Source organism: Neopsephotus bourkii, unplaced genomic scaffold (genome assembly GCF_033783945.1).
Source record: "Neopsephotus bourkii isolate Nb327-2 ecotype Australia unplaced genomic scaffold, CSIRO-AGI_Nbou_v1 NB_1358, whole genome shotgun sequence".
Classification (NCBI taxonomy): domain Eukaryota; kingdom Metazoa; phylum Chordata; class Aves; order Psittaciformes; family Psittacidae; genus Neopsephotus; species Neopsephotus bourkii.
The window spans coordinates 1,804,284-1,822,300 of record NW_026901837.1 but is presented as its reverse complement, the minus strand read 5'-3'; the positions used below and the strand labels follow the sequence as shown (position 1 = coordinate 1,822,300).

At 47.0% G+C, this 18,017-nt stretch overlaps 1 protein-coding gene across 5 annotated transcripts in view; it reads right to left on the bottom strand.

The window, feature by feature from the left end:
• Positions 1–18,017, bottom strand: part of PRDM1 (PR/SET domain 1) — a 99,946-nt gene that overhangs the window by 9,416 nt on the left and 72,513 nt on the right. For 2 of the 5 annotated variants that reach the window (XM_061366751.1, XM_061366748.1), the window contains exons 3-5: positions 11,831–12,079; positions 5,063–5,182; positions 1,653–1,905 (exon numbers count right to left, since the gene is read on the bottom strand). In XM_061366751.1, the coding sequence (XP_061222735.1) occupies positions 1,653–1,905; positions 5,063–5,182; positions 11,831–12,013 (556 nt within the window). In that variant the 5' untranslated portion in view covers positions 12,014–12,079. Of the gene's footprint in view, positions 1–1,652; positions 1,906–3,313; positions 4,996–5,062; positions 5,183–11,830; positions 12,737–13,586; positions 13,799–18,017 lie in introns of those variants that run through there. The other 3 variants (XM_061366749.1, XM_061366747.1, XM_061366750.1) reach the window with 3 other exon arrangements.

Sequence of the window (18,017 nt, the reverse complement as noted above, 5' to 3'; positions counted from 1 at the left end):
CTCAGCATCTGGAAAGACTGCTCTTTTGAATGTTAAAGCTGAGCTACGCAACTGTTGCTCAAGATCCTGTCTCTAGACCCATGCATAGAACTTGCTTTTACTACAATGGATTATTCTGCTCATGTTCAGACACCCCTAGTTTTGACCTGAGTAAAAGTAACCATGGAACTAGTTGACACTTTACAAATACATTCCTCATTACTGCTGCAAGGCAACCTGAGATGCCAGCATATGCAGGAAACAGAGGCTGCATTTGTGTTTCCTCCTAGCTAGTGGCCAAATGTGTCTGGCTGGATCTTTGCAAACTCCTCATCCACAGAAATCCTTACCGCTGTTGTGTCATCCCACCTGCAAGTCCCACTGAAAAGCCAACAGTTCATCAGATCTGAAAATAAAACCGCCCAGTGAGTGGTGAAATGACACATGTGCAAAGATGACAGAATCAGTGAGATATTTCTTGAACAGGGAATATAGCAGCATAGGACATCCTCTCCCTCGCTTCCCTCTGCCACTAAGAGAAAGCACATTTTCTTCTATAATTTGCAGGGAAAGACCAAAAACTGGTGTAAGGATGACAGCCATGGAGAACATACATACTCTTGATTAATGTGAATGTGTGACATCATTTTCATGATGCAGGGTTATATTTTAACTCTAATAATCCCCAAAGTAACACTGCTATTTTATAGCCCATTATTTGTTGCCAAATAACAGCAAATAGTTCTTTTTACAAAAAAAAAAAAAAAAAAGAAACCAAAAAACCTGCTTGCAGGCTTTCCTTCAAATCTCAGTGTAGGTGCTGGCCAAAGGACAAAAGAATGCTCTTCTCTATCTCAGCACAGCTAGCAGGAGGGGATGCAGCCTAAGAGTCGAGTAAGAAGTCAGCAAAAATCATTCCCTCTCTTCAAGGGGCTCTGGGTGAGGTGCTAGGCAGTGATTAAGCTGGAAGTGATTGAGTAAAGTGCTGGGGCTGGAAATGGTCAGACACCACAGCAGAACACAGAGATAAACTCCTGGAAATACCTCGGCCCCTTGCTACCAGTGCTATTACTTTTGAACAGAAAATGAAAGCTGTGATACACAGCCAAGAAATGCGGACGAGCTTACAAAACAAGTAAGCAGAGGAGAAGACCACAGGAGCTTTGCTCCTGTAAGATGAAGCGTAAATGCAAGGCTCAGGGAGCATTATGCAGTAAACGTATTTTGTCAGACACCTAGACAGAGCCATGGCACATGGCCACTTCCTTGTACAGTGAGGGCGGCCCTTTGGGAGCATGACTGGACAGGCTTTTAGTATATGCTATCAAAGCAGACTTTTGCTCAACAGTATGAGATCTGGACCTGGAAAGCCTGAGAGTGAACCGACATCTGTAATTCTGAAGGCAGAGGACAGCTGTCAGTCCAGAATTTCATCGGACAAGACTCAGTTTGTAAACCAGCAACTGTTCAGATTTTTTATAATCTGTTTACATTTGAATGGGCTCAGGGAACTCGTTCTGTTTTGTTGGGTTTTTTAATTCTCCTTTTCCACTCTGAGCTACCTACTGTGACACAACAGATGATGCAGCTGTGTAATTATACAACTTATTATTAGATCATATAAGCAGAAGAGACATTACTAGCATTCCTTGTTTATGCTGTAATCCACTTACTGAGGTTCATCATTGTCAGCTCTCTGGAGGAGGGATAGTGCAGCCTCTCTGCAAAGTCTCTGCAATACCACACAAGCAGCTCTTGGTTGGCAGGGATGGGCTTGATGGTGTAGAAGTAGATGTTCATTCCATTCTGACAAGCAGCCAAGTTCTGTTCCTGAACAGAGTAGCCAGGGTTTACATAACGCATCCAGTTGCTCTTGTCTTCATTAAATCCGTCAATAAAGTGGTGAAGCTCACCACTTGAATATATCTGGAACAGAGAGGAAGTGCTTATGAATATATACATGCACAATACACAGCACGTGTGCAGAGTCCAGAGGAGAGAAGTGATAAGCTTTTTTCTTTTTTTTTTAATGAGCAGATTTTACTGAAATAAGACTCAAACTAGGTTCCCCACTTTCCGCTGTGTTAAGAACAGAGCTGATTAGTCGAAGGTAAGTTGACAATCGCCTTTTCCATCTCTGTTTAGTCTGGTCTCTCCTAGTATGGACAAATCAGACCCAAAATCTGAAATACAGAGTACTCTCCCCACGGGAACAGTCTACCTGCCTGTGTGAATAGTCTACCTCAAGAGTCCTTTTCCTGGTGCTAGGATCAACAAGTGGGTGATGCTGATGACTGCAGGTCTGAGTGCATACTTGCATTAATGCTTTGAGTCACCTGCATTTAAGACAGACTGGCTGTGCTATGTCAGAGTCTTTCTCGCCTTTTTCTATGGCCTCTGTACTTGCAGTTTCCTACCACCTCCACCCAAAGGTTTAAACTATGCAAACATCCTCCACCCCCACCCCCCCACCAGAGTCCTAAAGCAATGCTTGCTCATAGTTGGACTGTAACCCTTTTGTAGAAAGGCTGGGCGAGGCAAAGATGAACTTCACCTGCCATAACTGAATGAAGACCTGGAGAGGAGCTAGCCGATGAGAAGTCACTTTTCCTATCAAGGGACATGTTCTGTCTTGTTCACAGGCGGGAAAGGAAACATGAATTTAAAAACTGCTCAGTGACTTGGGGGTAAGAAGTCCCAGTCACTAACAGAAGCTACTGCTTCTTAACGGAGTAAGAATAAGAAAATTGTTAAAAAACAACAAAGAAATAAAATCAGTAAAAATCCAGGGGACGGGTTTGTTAAAGACACATCCCTTATTCTTGTGAGGAACTAGCTCCGTGCTGGATAAAATGGGGTTCCTGGGTTTTGCAAAACAGACGACTGGGCAAAAGTCAGACCTTGAAGCAGGAGTAGCCTGCACCCGCGACCAACCTCGATGAGCAGGAAATGCCTTTCCAAAGGGGAGACGGACCTTATCTCAGGGGGTAAGCACTCCATGGGTGTTCCTGCCTTTGTGTTCACACCACTCTTTCACACCTACCTGTCCTGGCAGCGCACCCTGAAAGCGCCCCTCGGCCAGCTGGGACCTCTCCTCCTTAAGAGAGCCACCAGCGGAGAGGGGCGAGGAGGCAGCCTGGCCCTTTAAAGGGGCCGTAAACACCAGAATCACTTTCTTTAAGAGTAACTTCCTGTAAACTGAGAAGGGGGAAATACATGTGGCCTCATCAAAGCAGCCTGCGAGAGATTTTGCGGTGTGTTTGTTATGAGAAAATGGAAGGGAGCCGGGTGAGTTGCGCTGCATCAAGAGGAGCCTTTGGGTTTCTCTGCGCACCCCGGCTCGCAAACTTCCAGGAACACAGGGCTCCGGCACTTGCTGCCTGCTGCTGCTTCCCAAACCGGCCCTGCACCTCTCCCACGACAGGGCCACGGATGCTGCCGGTCACTGTGCTCCAGCTGCGGGGCAAAGGCAACCCACTGGACTCCCACCTATTCTGGGGAAGTCCAGACCAGATGTGCTGAGTCATGGCGCAGTTCCCAGAAGTGACGCGCGGGCAAGGCTCAGGCAGCGTTCCCCCCGCACGCAGCAGATGTTCCTGCCTCTGCCAGCAAGCCCAGGATGCCTTTAATAACATGTGGGAAGTTATCTCCCACAATTTCCTTTGCATATGCAAGCCTGTGTCAGACCCCTAGGAAGAAATTCATTTTCAATGCAGCAGCATGTCTTGAACGAATCAAGGGATTATAACAGGGAATTTAACGATGCTTAGATAGCTCCTAGGATATTATTTCTGAGGATCCCTCTGCTTTAAGGCTTAAGATCACATCATGAGAATGATGTCATCTTTCTCACTGCAGCATATGAATGAAGTCCTGCAAGATGGTTAGCAGCCCCTCTTCCCAATGTTTGCTGTCTTGTTAGCAACTGGCAGGGCTAGGACCAGTGTACCAATCTCTTCCTAGGGTGGACATGAGCTCTCAGAAAAATCTGGCTGAAAGAAACATTCTGTAGCCTTATGAATGTGAAAACGGTTGCTGGCTTTGTAAAAATGCTCATGCAAATAACTGCCTGTGCAATGCTGTATTACGCTGCATGAAGACGATCTGAGAAAACCAAAATGATTCAATTAGGTAGGAAGAAAGGGCTGGTGCTTGCCCTGGGTTTCACCTGGATATGGGGTTGGGATATTACTAATGCAGGCAGGCACCTGGGCACAGAGGCTTGGATATATTCCAAAATCCACTGACTTAGACACAACCTAAATGGCTAGAAGGCAGCAAAATAAATCTATGGAAGGAGATGGGGCTGAAGGAATGTTCTCTCACAATTAATAATGGCTCTGTAAAGGAAACTGAGGATTACGTCAACTGATAAACTGGAAACATATTCCCAAGCACAGACTTCCCAAGTCAAAACTAATTGGCTGGTGCTCCTCTCCAGCTTATACTACAGAGTACATATTGGGCATCACCTCTAGTGCTTGTCCGTCATTAACGGATTTTTCCCTTCACTAAGATCTGTGGGCTGTTCTTTTAACACTTTCTGAAGTGGACTAGAGAAGCTTATGACTTGAACGAAGCATGATGAAGATGACCACCCCTGTGTTACAGCAGTTCTATCCAAACCCAGGAAAAAATGTCACAAAAGGTATAATTCCAGAGCAAAAGATTATGCAGGACTTTCACAGCTTCTGCATAGCTAGAAAAATCAAGGACACATGTTATCTGCATAAACAAGAGTGACTTTCCACTGTGAAAAAAATGCAAAATAACCTGCCCCTACAACAAGCATCAGAACTGTTTCTTTACACAACCAAGCACTGATACGTTTCAGAAGACACTGCTGGGAAGGGCTGTGCATCTCCCCTCCTCTCTCCACCCACACTGTCCCTATATCCAAGGCAGCCAGGCTTTTGCTCAGCTCAGCTCAATACTGTCACTGGCTGCGTTCGCGCCTGGCAGCGTACAGAGGTTGCCCCCTGCATTCGCACAAGTCTGCAGCAGGAAGTGGCCCAGCTTTTCAGCTGTACTCATTCAGTGAGCTGCTTACTTAAACAACATGGGGCTGTTTTTTCCTGCTTACCCGCCAGAAGTATTTTCTGTTTGCATTCTTGGGAACTGTATCGCTGGTGTAGATCTCTCCTACAAGGGGTCCAAAGCGTGTTCCTTTTGGGATGTACTCTTTGCTTATAACTCCAGTGACCTGTAAGAAGAGCGGCACAGGGTCAGTCCATCAACAGCAGAAATCAAAAGGTCTTCCTTTCTCTCCCCTGTCCCCCAATCTTAACAAGGTAAAGCAAACCAATGCGAGAAATTTTTAGTGACAGCTCAGCAAACCAGAAATAAAGTAACAACAGTGTTGGATATGATACAACCATCTCTGTTAGATACCAGAATCTCACTGAGACAGAGGGAAGACAAAGATAAAACACCACCTGAAAAACGTGTTTTGTGGAAATACATTGACAAGAAGAAACAGTGAAGTGAAATATACAGAGACTGTCAAATTTCTTCACAAGTTATTTCTCTTATCAAAAGCAAACCCCAAAAGTCCAGTTCCAGCAAACAAAAATATTCAATAGCTATCAATCACTTCACTGCCACAGAGCTCACTTTTCTAGTAAGTTAGGAACTGGAATGACTGCTCCTCCAGATCAGAATGAAACCTTCCCCCACTCCCACCTTCTCTGCTCTATACCCATCCTTATGGCTAAAAGGAGAACAAACAAAGACAACCTACAATTCTCTCACCAGCATACAGCCGCATAGAAAACACTATGAAATGGTTTTGGGACATGTACTCACAGATCACCCTCTTTTATGAAAAGGGAGGCAGCAGTTCCGGTAACATATGTCAAGTGGGTTTGGTCAGAGCCGTAAGGGTTTTGATGAAAACGCTCCACTATGCTAGGTCTAAGAAATATACTCTAGTTGTTCAGCTTCCTTCTTGACAGTAATTACACCAAAAAAAGTCACTGACCACAAATCAGGAAGCAATTCATCATTATTCAGAAGACCGTGCCTTGGAGTAACCCTTCGCAAAACACTGCTGAGTTATTGGTTTTGTTTCTCTCTGTTGCTCACCAATCTTCTTAAATTTAATGTAGCAGAACAATGTTAGAAAACCAACAATTCTGTCAACCAAAAACCCCAAGCCTTGGCAAAACTGATCTTGCTGCTCAAATAGTGGAAAAAAGAGAAGGTAAAAAGCCCATTAATTTAGTATTATACGCAACTTTCATGGCAAAATGTATTAACTGTATCCCCTTCACACATCTTACCACTTGTCTTTTTGCTGCCAGGATTTCAGAACAAGACAGAACAACAGAAACACTGACAGTTTGGATTACTGCAGTCTGCAGCCTGCAAGGAATCAATGCTTTTACCAAACCAGATTAGCACTCATCAGCCCCTGCAGATAGCTCACTTCAGTGGGCATTTCTCTTCTTTGTAACAGTCCTTCACAGCAAAGCATGGTAAAGACCCTGGACTTTGTAAAATTAGCTAAGCTTTGTGATGTTCCCAGGCTACATTTTCTTCTGTTCTATCACCCTTGGTGTGAGAGATGGAGAGAGACAGACAGGGAAACACTTGCCTGTGTATTGGTCAAGATTAAAACCCCCAGTAAACAACTAACACCTAGCATAATTTCACTGTTGTAAATGTCCAAATACAGAGGACAAATAACAGCCCTGGACTCAAGGAGGTAATCCACCCGGAAACAGATTCCTGGGTGTGAGTGGTGGCTGTTTGCACTTGTCTGTGTTTCAACATGTGTTTCAGCACACTACAAAAAAAATTAAACATCAACAGCAGAGGCAGTTAAATGCTCCACTGATCTGTGCATCTGGACTGAAGAGAGAGAAAAGGGACTTCCAGAAATTTTCCTACACCTACCACAAGCTGAAACAAGCTCAGTGGCTCAGTTTTATTTTTGTCTTGCTTGTACATTTCTCATAGAGAGCTGAAAAAGGCAGATGTTCTTCTCATCTTCCCTATATATCTTCATTTACATCCATCTGCCCTCTCAAGGAGAGTTCACAACCAAGCTACAGCACACCCCACCAGTTTTACTGCATGATAGCTCCATTTTTTTTCATGGTTTTAAAATATCTTGGCCTTAATTAAAATGACTTTAATGAAATTCTCAGAATGTCTAGAAATTGCTCCTCGAACTAGTCAACTTGAAACAGTCACTGAACTGGTCTGTGACACAGTAGATACTTTCTGATATACACCTTACATGCAGTATTGGCTTCTCCCCCAGTACAGCTGAATACGAGGACGATTTTTCACCCTGTACCCATCAGAAGGTCATTTTGGCAGAGGATGTTCTGCATATCCATGTGTGCCAACACTGAAGTTCTGCTAAACCAGACTAAAACTGTCCGGATGCCTTTTAACTGATGGTGGCTTTCTAGTCAGCAACTCTTGGTCTCTAGTGTGCCCCCACAAGCTCAGTGGCCGTGGTTGAGGAGGGGTACCCTCCAGGAGAGGAGTGCCAGCAGTGCCAGGACAGACTGCCGGCATCCCTCCTCTCTCCCCCCCCCCGCCCCCAGCCTAAAGGGGCTCTTGTCCTGCCACAGTTTAGGAGGGGGGGCTTAATAAGAGGCCACCGCGTACAGAGCTGCCGAGGGGTTTGTAAGCAAAAACAGCAAAGGAACTCCACATCCAGAACAGAGGGGAAGCCGTCTCCCGACTGCCGAGAAGCTGCCGCAGAGAGGCATTTCAGACTTGTGTCCACCAGGTGTCCTTCAGCACACTGCTGCCTCTCGGCGATGAGACCTTCCGAAAACAGCCTCGTGGCAGGGAGCCACAGAGGAGCATGACCTGAGCTCGTTCCCCACAAATAAATGCCTACTGCCCTTGTGCAGTCTTCTGGGGTTGAACCACGCCGTAAGGGTGCAACGCGGTATTTCCAGAATAATTTCCTCTCTACCAGACACTTACTCCCCTTTCCCTTCAAAGCTCCAACTTCCAAAGCTCCTACAAACGCGCCGCTACCATCTATTTCCTTTCAATAAAACAGCATTTCTAGCACTGAGTCAAACGTGAGCCTGCAGCCGCAAGGCCGGCTCCCGCTGCTGCGGGCAGCCCAGGCTGCTGCAGAGCCAGCGCTGAGCTGACCGACTGTGCCCTCGGCCCGAGCGGGACAGGATGCGCCGCTCGAGAGGAGCTGGCTGGCGAGAGCGGCGGCGGCACCGGCGGCACTCGGCCGGGCTAGTGCGGAGAGCCCGGGGCCAGGAGCAGCCCGGGACGGCAGCGGCCGCCCTGGAACTGACCAGGGTCCTAATGCGGCGCCGGGGGCCGGGCACTGGCACGGGCACGCCAGGAGTCTGCAAGTGCCCCTCCGCAGAGAGCAACCCGCCCGACCGGCAGCCCCGGGGCAGGATACCGGTGGGCTCCGGTTCCAAACTCGTTGTTTAAAAGGCGCTTGGAAAGACCAACACTCCTACATCTGCCTCGGGAGAGAGCACTGGAAATAAGCAGCCACCCCTGTCCATTCTGCAAAGGGAGGGTATTTTGCAATGGGAGCGCTAAGCTGCTTTAAAACAAAACACCGAACAAACTCTTACTGGCTTCAGCAAAATAACAGTATTCTCCAAACACAAATAGGGAAGGCCACTATGTGTCCTGGAATAACACCGATTTATTTATATATATTGTTTTAACTACTCGTTCTACAGTTACATAAGCCTACATAAATTTTACCCTTCAGTGACCAGTTTTCTGAAAGAGAAGCCATGAAGCATGTTTTTACTCTGCTTCCTCACATATAAAAGAAATAAAAGCAATACGGGAGAGCAAGTGTCTGAGGTCAGCGAGGCACACTTCACAACAGCTGAAAATCACCGCTTTCTTCAAGATCACTGACTAAGGGTACTTCTCTAAGAAACGGCCTTAGAGGAATCCAACAAGTAATGGGTTTGCTGATACACTTTTCTCTCTGCCAAGCTCACAGAGCAGGATGAGGCACCAGCAATGTCCAAGACAGAAGAATAACTGGCACTTTGTATCAAGAAAGGCTGTTTGGGCTTTAAGAAATGAGACCAAAGGGAAAAAATACTGGAAAAAAGTTTTTAACTGTCTGCATGAAAAAGATCATTCACATATGGCCTTCTAGAGTGTGAATTTGGCACCTCATTTCATCATTTTTTGTCAGTTGCTAAAACTATGGGAAAGGATAAATAGTTCACACATAGAAATAAATAAATGACTTCATGTAAATCTAGCAGGCTAAAATGTTACGAGCAGTAGTAATTCATTTTTTAAAATGCTGACACATGCTGTGAACTCATCATGAAAAATGTGTCCTTCAGAAAAATCCCCGATCAAGATCCAAGAATAAACAAGAGCATGACGTGTCATGGACTCACTTACAAATTCAGTAAGCCTTTACAGAAGAGCTACTTGCTTCACAAAGCATGCAAGGAAAAGAAACACAAAAAGTAACCCTCCCCAAACAACAGCGGTTGTAATTCCTCCCTCCTCAGCAGGCACGCAATACTTTTCCTACTCCAAGTGGAGATAGAATACTAATCATGACAGCACCAGGATTTCATGATCTAATCATGACAGTATTAGCATTTCACAAGCTATGTCTTATATATGTTTTTGTCAATAAACTGACTCAGCATTTAAAACTTCTGACCAGATGAAGCCACAGCTCTCCCCAAAGTTTGCAATGAAGACAGCTCACATCTGAAACCCACTGGCAAGCATACACACATGCCTGCATCCCCCAAAGTCTTACCGCATCCTTTCACAAGTGAAAAAAACCCACCCTATCAAGCTGTCAGGACTCCAGTGGTTCTCATGAATCTGGTCAAAACCAGAATCAGGCTTTCTCCCTGATCCCACAAAGACATGATGCTCAAGAGCAACATGTGCCCAGTCCTGACCCCACTGAACAAAATCAAACTTGGAAGGCAGACAGAAAAGAATGTTTCTTGTCAGAAGTTGCTAGAATGCAGGTGGATTGTGCTATTTACAACTATTCCGTCCCGCAAACAAGTGACCTGTCTGTACATTCCCAGGACCATAGCTTGCACAGGAGATGGGGAAAAAAAGGATCAACTCGGCCCTTTCTTTCAGAGCTACCTTGGAAATAGTCAGGGTTCAAAAGTTCCTATTGCTCCTTACAGTAGGTACTATTCAGTGCAAATAAAAGACCGGGGGGAACTTCGGAGAACAAAAGGAGGATGTCCTATATTCAGACTCCCACTAGCAGGGAACTGCATGGGTCACATTTTACAAGCAAGAACCAGGAATCTTTCATGACTTCTCTCTCCCCCTACCTCTTCATACAGAGATGGCAGCAATCCTCCTACTGTGATTCACTGACCTGAGCTACACTGTACGGAAAATACACTTCGGTGTTTCCAAACACGGTGCTGGGAATTTTGAAAGCTCCTTGGCCATCTCATACATTGGCCCCAGGACTCATCGGAGGCAGAGATAGAGCAAGGCAGCCTGAGCAGCCAATCAGTCACCAGCCGGCAGCCAAGGATCTGCCTGAGCTGTCGCGCTGCAAGTTCATCCTTTAACCAAAAATCCTGCCGTGTCACACAGTGGAGCCGCAGCTTTATCCCCCAGCCCCACCAAAGCAAGACCTACCTAATGATAACACAAACTAAGGGTTTGCACTTTTTTTTTCTATAGGATGTCCTTTCTCTGCCAAAGTTCTGCAGGGCAGGGCAGGGCAGATGGGAAGAGAAGGAGTGATTTTAAGAATTTAGCTTTAACCTCTTACCTAACCTACTAGGCAGTGTATTGGCACTGCCAAGCTAAATTCCACGGTGCCAACACCCTCCAGCTGGGGGTCTGGCCCTATTTCTGTACGCAGGATTAAACAAGTACAGCTCTGGTACGAAATATTTGATAGACACGGATGAGTGTACCTCTTCTTTTCAGCTCTGTGGTCAGTGTGTTTAGCCAAAGTAGAAGCACAGGTAATAGCTGCTATACCACAAGTCTCAGCACAAGGAGAAATGAAGGGTTGTCCCTTGGGTTATTACTCTGCTGAACATCACACCTAGCTATAATAGCTACTCTATATGAAGGAGTAAACACAAAACCAAATTGCTCATCCGGGCTCATTTCTTTCCAGCCCTTCTGAAACAACAACAAAGAATGTACCCACTCCAGGGACAGGGATAGGACAGACTTGCACGGCTAGCTACCACTGAAGATACTGTCCCAGATAAACAGAAGTTAATTTAAGCTACGGCCACCCTTCTGTCAAGCTTGCTACAGTTCCACCATCACTTCCTTAACTGACATGCTGCAGTTTTTAAGAATTTAGTAAGTCAGGAATACAGCAAGCTCATGAAAAGAATAAAGCCATTTCATAACCAAAGAGAAAACAAAAAGAAATAATTAAACACATTTCCAGGAATTTTTTTTTCTTTTCCCCCTCTACTTTCTTTTAAAGCTATTTATTGGACAACCGAGGCACTTTAATCTCTGAGCCAGAGGCAATGAATGGTCCTGGCAAACAGCAGTCTAGAAATTGGCACAGAGAACTACCCCACAGTTTAAATATGCTTATTCGGATGCTGTTCAAATTGTGTGAAAATTTAACTGTTTGCGAATTGGTATAGAACCAGTCTCGGGAATAAGGCTAGCTGCCACTTCCAGTGTAAATATTACATGACAGATGACCAGCTCAGGTCCTCATAGGAATTATGAGGGTCCCATCTTAAAAGCCAGCGGGCAGCATTTGTTGCTCATGGTGGGGTGTGTGTATGTGTGTGTTTTAAAAACTGGAAGCCAGGATGAGCACACACTTTCCGAAGCACTGTGATTTGGCTTGTCTGACTCCAGCCTTCCCCAGAGCATTGCCGCTTACCTCTTTGCAGTTAGATGCATATTTGAAAGTCAAGTTCCTTGGCAAGGAAGCCTCTGCCTGAGTTAGGGTGCCTCCATCGGCACTGGGATCCAACGGGTGATCGTTTACAATGTATGTGCACTTCTCTTCAAAATCCGCTTCCGTCCACAGAGTCATGTCAGCATCCTCCATGTCCATTTTCATTGTCCACTCTCTCCCTTTCACCAGATTCTTGAAACTCACAGCGTCCGAGCTACACTGTGTAGCAGCCTGGAAAAAAAGAAAACAGCCTTTAATCCTCATTGTCCTTCAGTGTTGTGGTTTCCGTTGATACAGTGTGACTAATAGAGTAGTCTGTGACACTTTAAAAGCGTATGCAGGATAGTTGGTACAGTTGAGTAATAGCCAAAAAGCAGTGTAAACGAAGCTGCTCTGACTGAAGCAGTGCCTTAAAACGCCAGCCTCAGTAATAATGAGGGAACAAAAACAAAGAAAAAATCCCTAGGTTGGCAATCGCTTTACCTTTTTCAGACCCTTTCCTTAATGCCTCTGAGAGAAAAAGAATATTCCATACTGAAGAAAATGTGGGGTCATGGCCGTGAGACCACTTAGTCGCCTGTGGAAAAGCTGCCTCAGAAAAGTGTCACAAACAAGGAGAGGAAGAGGAAAGGAGCTGCTGTCTGCGTCTGAATGAAGCTAAAAATGGAAAGCGCATGTTGGAAGAGCGGAACCCAGCCTTCCCTCTTCCAAATGGGGAAGCCTGAACTTTCCCACCGGCTTTCAACACACAAACAACTTTCAAAACAACCTGGTCCCCCCCCCGCCTCCTCCTGACGTCCCCTTATCCTTTGGCATGGAAGGCTGAGAAAGCCGACATCCTGCCAGCATCACTGCAGCGGCGGCAGCCCGGCACAAAGCACTGCAACACGTTCGGGGGGGCGGGAGGGAGGGAGGAGGGCATAGAGGGGAGAGAAGCAAAAAAGAAAAGCAGGGAAAATAAATAAGTAATTAACAAAGTTTTTCTATGCCTTCTGATTTTGATGGTACCTCTGATAATTACCACCTCAAAACACTAGATAGGAGCCTCACTGGCCAACTCCGCCAGGTCCTTCAGACCCAGTGTTTATTCAGGAAAGAAGCACTGTTATCAAACCTATCCCCAAACAGGTACGAGGTCGGGCTCTTTCTGTAAGGTCCATCAGGAGCCAAAATCTGTGCCTGTGCCAGTAACCGGGAATGACGTTCAAGCCCGGTGTAAAATCCCTTCGGTTTTCCTTTTCGGATACCCGGCTACTGTAAAATTCACACCCTTCCTCCGGAAAAAAAAACGAAACGCGAAGCCGGGAAGAGCGCGACCTTCCGAGGAAGAGGTGAAGGGCTGGCTGCCCAAGGGTTACCTGGAGACCCCCGCGGCCGCCCCTCCCGCAGCGCGGGGAGGCACGGACGGGCCGTCCGGGAACGCTGCGGCGGGAGCCGCGGCAGGCAGCTCCCGAGAGCCGCCTCGGGAACAGCCCCAGCGCCCAGTCCCGGCCGTTGTCGGTGCGATAGGGGCGATAATAGGGACCGGCTCTTGGCATTACAATGAGGCGAACCGCGAAACTCGAGTGGGGGCAACAGCCGCGCGTCGGAGCGAAAGGGTTAACGCCGGTCAGAGAAGCGCTCCCGACGAGCCGCGAGGCGACCGGGAAATTTTTGCCCCGTCCTTCGGGCGCCGGGGAGGGCGAGCAGGAGCCGGGGAGGGTGCTGGGGGCGAGGGGGCAAGCACCGCGCTGCTTACCGGGGCAGAGTCCGCGCGCGTTTCCACACCGAAGCCCACCGTCGGCGGCAACCGTGGCTCATCTCTACCGAGTAAACATCGCTCGTTGCTCGCAGCGGCTGGGTCCCCGGGACACTGACTCACACCTCCAGCCGCCGCCGCTCCCCGCCCGCTCCTCCCCCCGCTGTCAAGACAGGTGCTGCCGAGCGCCCTGCTCTTGCCGCCGGGAAACGCTGGGGGGCCGCCTGCCACAGCGGCACGGCACGGCACGGCCCGGCACAGCGCGGCGCGGCCCGCCCGCGCCTGGCGTTCACGCACGGCCCCTCCTCTCCCTCCCTCTCCCCACAGCGCGGGAGGTGGGGCGCTACCTGCGGCGCGGCGCGGCGCGGCCGGCTCCCGGCCCCAGCCCCTCACAACACACCAGCCTTCCCTTTCTATATTATTATTAATATTGCTATTCCTCCCACCCTTTCCGACCAAGGTGTGATGGCCCAGCGCTACCCGGCTGCCTGGGTCCGTCGGGTGCGTGGGCAAGCAGCACCTCTGTGCCTCAGGAGAAGCGGGCGTGAGGCGGTTCTTACTAGAAATGTATTTCTCCTGCAATTTTAAGCTCCACTGTGTACCCCGCTCTCGTTCTTCCCCAGTCTGTCTTCAGAGAGCATCACAAAAAAAAAAAACCAATTAAAATGACGACCCGGTTCCAGAATATCGATTAAAACCCGATTTAAACTGCTTTCTCCCAACCCCTGATGTTACCACTCTGAGAGCTTCAGAAGTCTGAGTTTATCCCCTTCCCGAGTCGCTTTCTAGCCAACTTTTGTAAAAGCAATTAGGAAAAACATCTATGTTTCTGCCTTTAACTAAAACCCGTCCCTAGGTAACAGCAGGGAAGCTCACAGGAGCGGGGTATGGCAGCAGGCGTTTCCAAACCCAATGCCTCTGTCGCAGTGTGGCAAGAAAATGAGTGAGGATCTCACACAGGGAACACACAAGCGACCACCCGGGAGCACGCTGGTGGTGGGAGGAGGAGGATCGGGATAGCAATCAGTGCACCGCGCACCCAATTTCTTTTTCCCTCCTCCGATCCAAGTAAGCGTGCTGGCTGAAGGAAGGACATCCTGTGATGATGGCATACAATGTCCTGTTTGTTTATTATTAAGAGCATTCCTGCTTCTCATTACAAAACAACCAGATGCCTTACTTCCTTCAGTGGTCCTGTCCCTTCAACGAGGCGTCCTAGGGCTCAGAGGAATGGTGATGCACAATTCCATTTATAGCCATCCGCAGCACAGCGTGGACGCTGGCTGCTTCACTGCCGGGCAACCCCTACTACTTTTCCTTCTCCTCCTCCTTTCTCACACATCTGCAAGCATATTTCTCATTGCTTTCCTGGCACATTACGCGGCAGCTAGTTTCACATTCTTCTGCTAAACACACGTGCACTGATATTTTGGGGTGATCTCGGTGTTACATATTTCTTAACAGGAAAAAGGGAGAAAGGCAGGGGGTGGGGAGGGAAGCAAGTTTTGTGCAATCAGGTACCTTTCTGACTGGTGTACACATTCCCTTCCCTGAACCTGCTCCTCCTCCCTCTGATAAAAAGACGTGTGGAAAGGATTACTTGCCATTTTCGGTCTGCGATGCTGAGAATAGTAGATCTGTGTAAAGACCTTCTGTATGCGCTAACACAGGAGGGCTTGTGGCAGCAGACATAAGTAGGGCAACTGCTTGCAAGTGAGTGTCCTGGCTTAACTTCCACCACAGTGTAATTCCACAAGAGAGGTGGCCCAAGCACTGGGCTGAAGAATATAAATGTAATTGGATATACCCTGTAAAACCGAGGCACATCCAAAATGAGGTCTAAGGAAGGCTCTGAAGTAAGGAGAACCATTCATTAAAGGAGAGAAATCCGGCCTACTTGATTGGGTTAATTAACTGATGCTGAGTCACACCACATAGAACAGAAAAACAATGTAGTCATACTGAAGGCGATTATTTTACCGAAAAATAGTCTTACTCTGAGAGGCAGCTGTTTCAGAACTTTTCACTTCCCTGTTAGCTTGAAAGAAAAAACAGAAAAGGGGAGGGGGTAAGAAAACAGGGTCAATGCATTTTCCTCAAGGACTGATCTTCTTAATGTGAAGGCCAGCCAGAGAAAAGCAAGAAATTGAGAATGCCTTTCAAGGAATTGAGAATGATTTTGGGCTGGAGAAGAAGAGGAAGCAGAGATGAGATGAGGTCAGATCAGATGAAGTGAAATACTCATCAGGACGGCAGGAGGATGCCAATAACCCAGGTCAGTGCGGCTCTCTCCTTGGAGCCTGGGGAGGCGAGTACAGCTAGTGAAGCCTACAGACTTCAAACAACTGTGTGGCACACTCCAAGGCTATCCTGAAATTAGCTCCAGGTGCCTCAGTGAAGCTGGGCCCAGAACTGCATAGCACAGAAGAGGTTTTGCTGGTGTGCAGGTCTAGCCTAGCAGTGCCTGGTCTGGACTACTAAGTTTATCAAGAAAGAAGAGACAGAAACAAATTGTTAAGAATGTGTACTAAAGAAAGAATCAAAAAGGAAACTCTGCCATTAAAGAAATATATAGACTGACCTTCTGACCTTCCTCCTTAATAGAGAAACATAAAAAGACTTCTGTTCAACCAGAAGTTTTTTGCACTTTTATAGAAATCTTTCATACCAGTAGCGGCTATTGTCTGGAATGTGCAATCTCAAAATGCTGTTCATTTCAAAAAGAACATTTTTAGTCATATTTTCGTTTTTTCCTTCTCGCTCATAGAAAACCTCAATTACTGTATTAATCAGCATTTCTCAGGCAGCTCTCTCTGCAGCAGCTTTCAGCCTGGCAACAAATCATGAATGGCCCTAACAGCTCTGATCTCAGAAATCCCCATCCATTTCCTTTGATGCTATCACCACTTCAGCTCAACAACAAGCCTGCCCAACTCAGCCTCAGCTCAGCTGCCGCCACCGCTGCTGCTGCTGTTCTCCCTGTGCCTGCTATAATTGTAAGGGGAAGAAGGAGGGATAGGAGCTGGCTCTAACAGATGAAACTTCTTTAGAAAGTTAGGAGGGGAGATAAAATGCACACAAGAGATTAAAGCAGAGTCACATTTTCACATCCTCCCCTTCCCCTTACCCAAACAAGGTCAGTGGTGGATTGACCACATCAAGAGTAACTACCAGACCCACCCCCATTTCCCACTTCCTGCATGTAGGCATCCTTGTGCTGGTAAACATTTGGGGACCAGTTGTGGTCATTACTCGGAGAAGGTACACAATGTACTTGCACAACTGCACATCTTTTAAAAGCCAATTGAGAAATCAAACTTAAAGAAGAACTTGCTTTCAAGTTCTGCTGAGATATACTCATGTTTGGGGGCCACGAATCTGAAAACATGGTTGCTGTCAGATTCAAGGGAAAGAGAGCAAGCACACTCTAGTGACTGTGCAACAGTTCTCGCAGACTGGCCTGACTTTTGCAAAACACAGCCTATAGGCTTCAGATACGATCTCAGAGGCTTTGTATGCCCTAGACAACCTCAGCACGGTATTGCCTATAAGGAGAGAAATTAAAATCACACTTGAATCTACATGAAGGTTTTTGCAAGGGCATTTGGGGTGGTGTATGTTGTAGCCAGGAGGCTTTTAAATTAACACATGCAGCTTTCAGGGACTGCCTTTAATTACAGAGCACCCTGGTCATTGCCTCCTAGCACTTCCAAATGCCTTTAAGTTTACTTTTGTCTCAGCTGTGCAACACCAAGAGCAGATCTTTTGGCTGCAGCCTCAGCTACTGCCTAGTGCCAGCCTTACCATCTCTTTTGATTTCTGTTGGTTTATCCTCTCAAGAAATTTTCCTTAAAAAGAGAAAAAGGAGTCAAACTAAAATACCATATCCCTTTTTGTTTCCAGCTAGGCCTTATTAAAATACTGCTCAGATGACGTATGAATAAGCCAGAACAATCCTCCTCCAATAAAAAAAAACCCAAAACAAAACAGAACAAAACAAAAACACACAGAAGCAAGAACTAAGCTTCAGCCGTTTCCTCTTACTGAGGCTCAAGTTTAAGAAGAGGGAGCAGGACTGTCTGTGCCTGCTATGAGGAGGGCAAGTCAATGTGAGAAGTTGGGCTTCTCAGCAAATGCAGCTGAGCAGCAAAGGCAAAACAGTCTGAAGACACTCACTCTTGTTCCCCAGGAAGTAAGCTGGGGTAGCAAAGATACTGAGAAAGGAGCAGCAGCAGAGGCTTTGTCACTGCACTTCTTTTCACTGTGGGAAAAGGCAGCACACTTCAGCGTCCGGACTAAAGGCAAGGAGCCATCTCCTTGTCCCTTACAAGAAGGGAAATGCCTCACATAGAAGACCATGGATGTTCCCCTCTTGGTTACCATCAGCCTTCCCATCACACTTGTGAGTGATGGCGGTCTTGGGAAAGACAG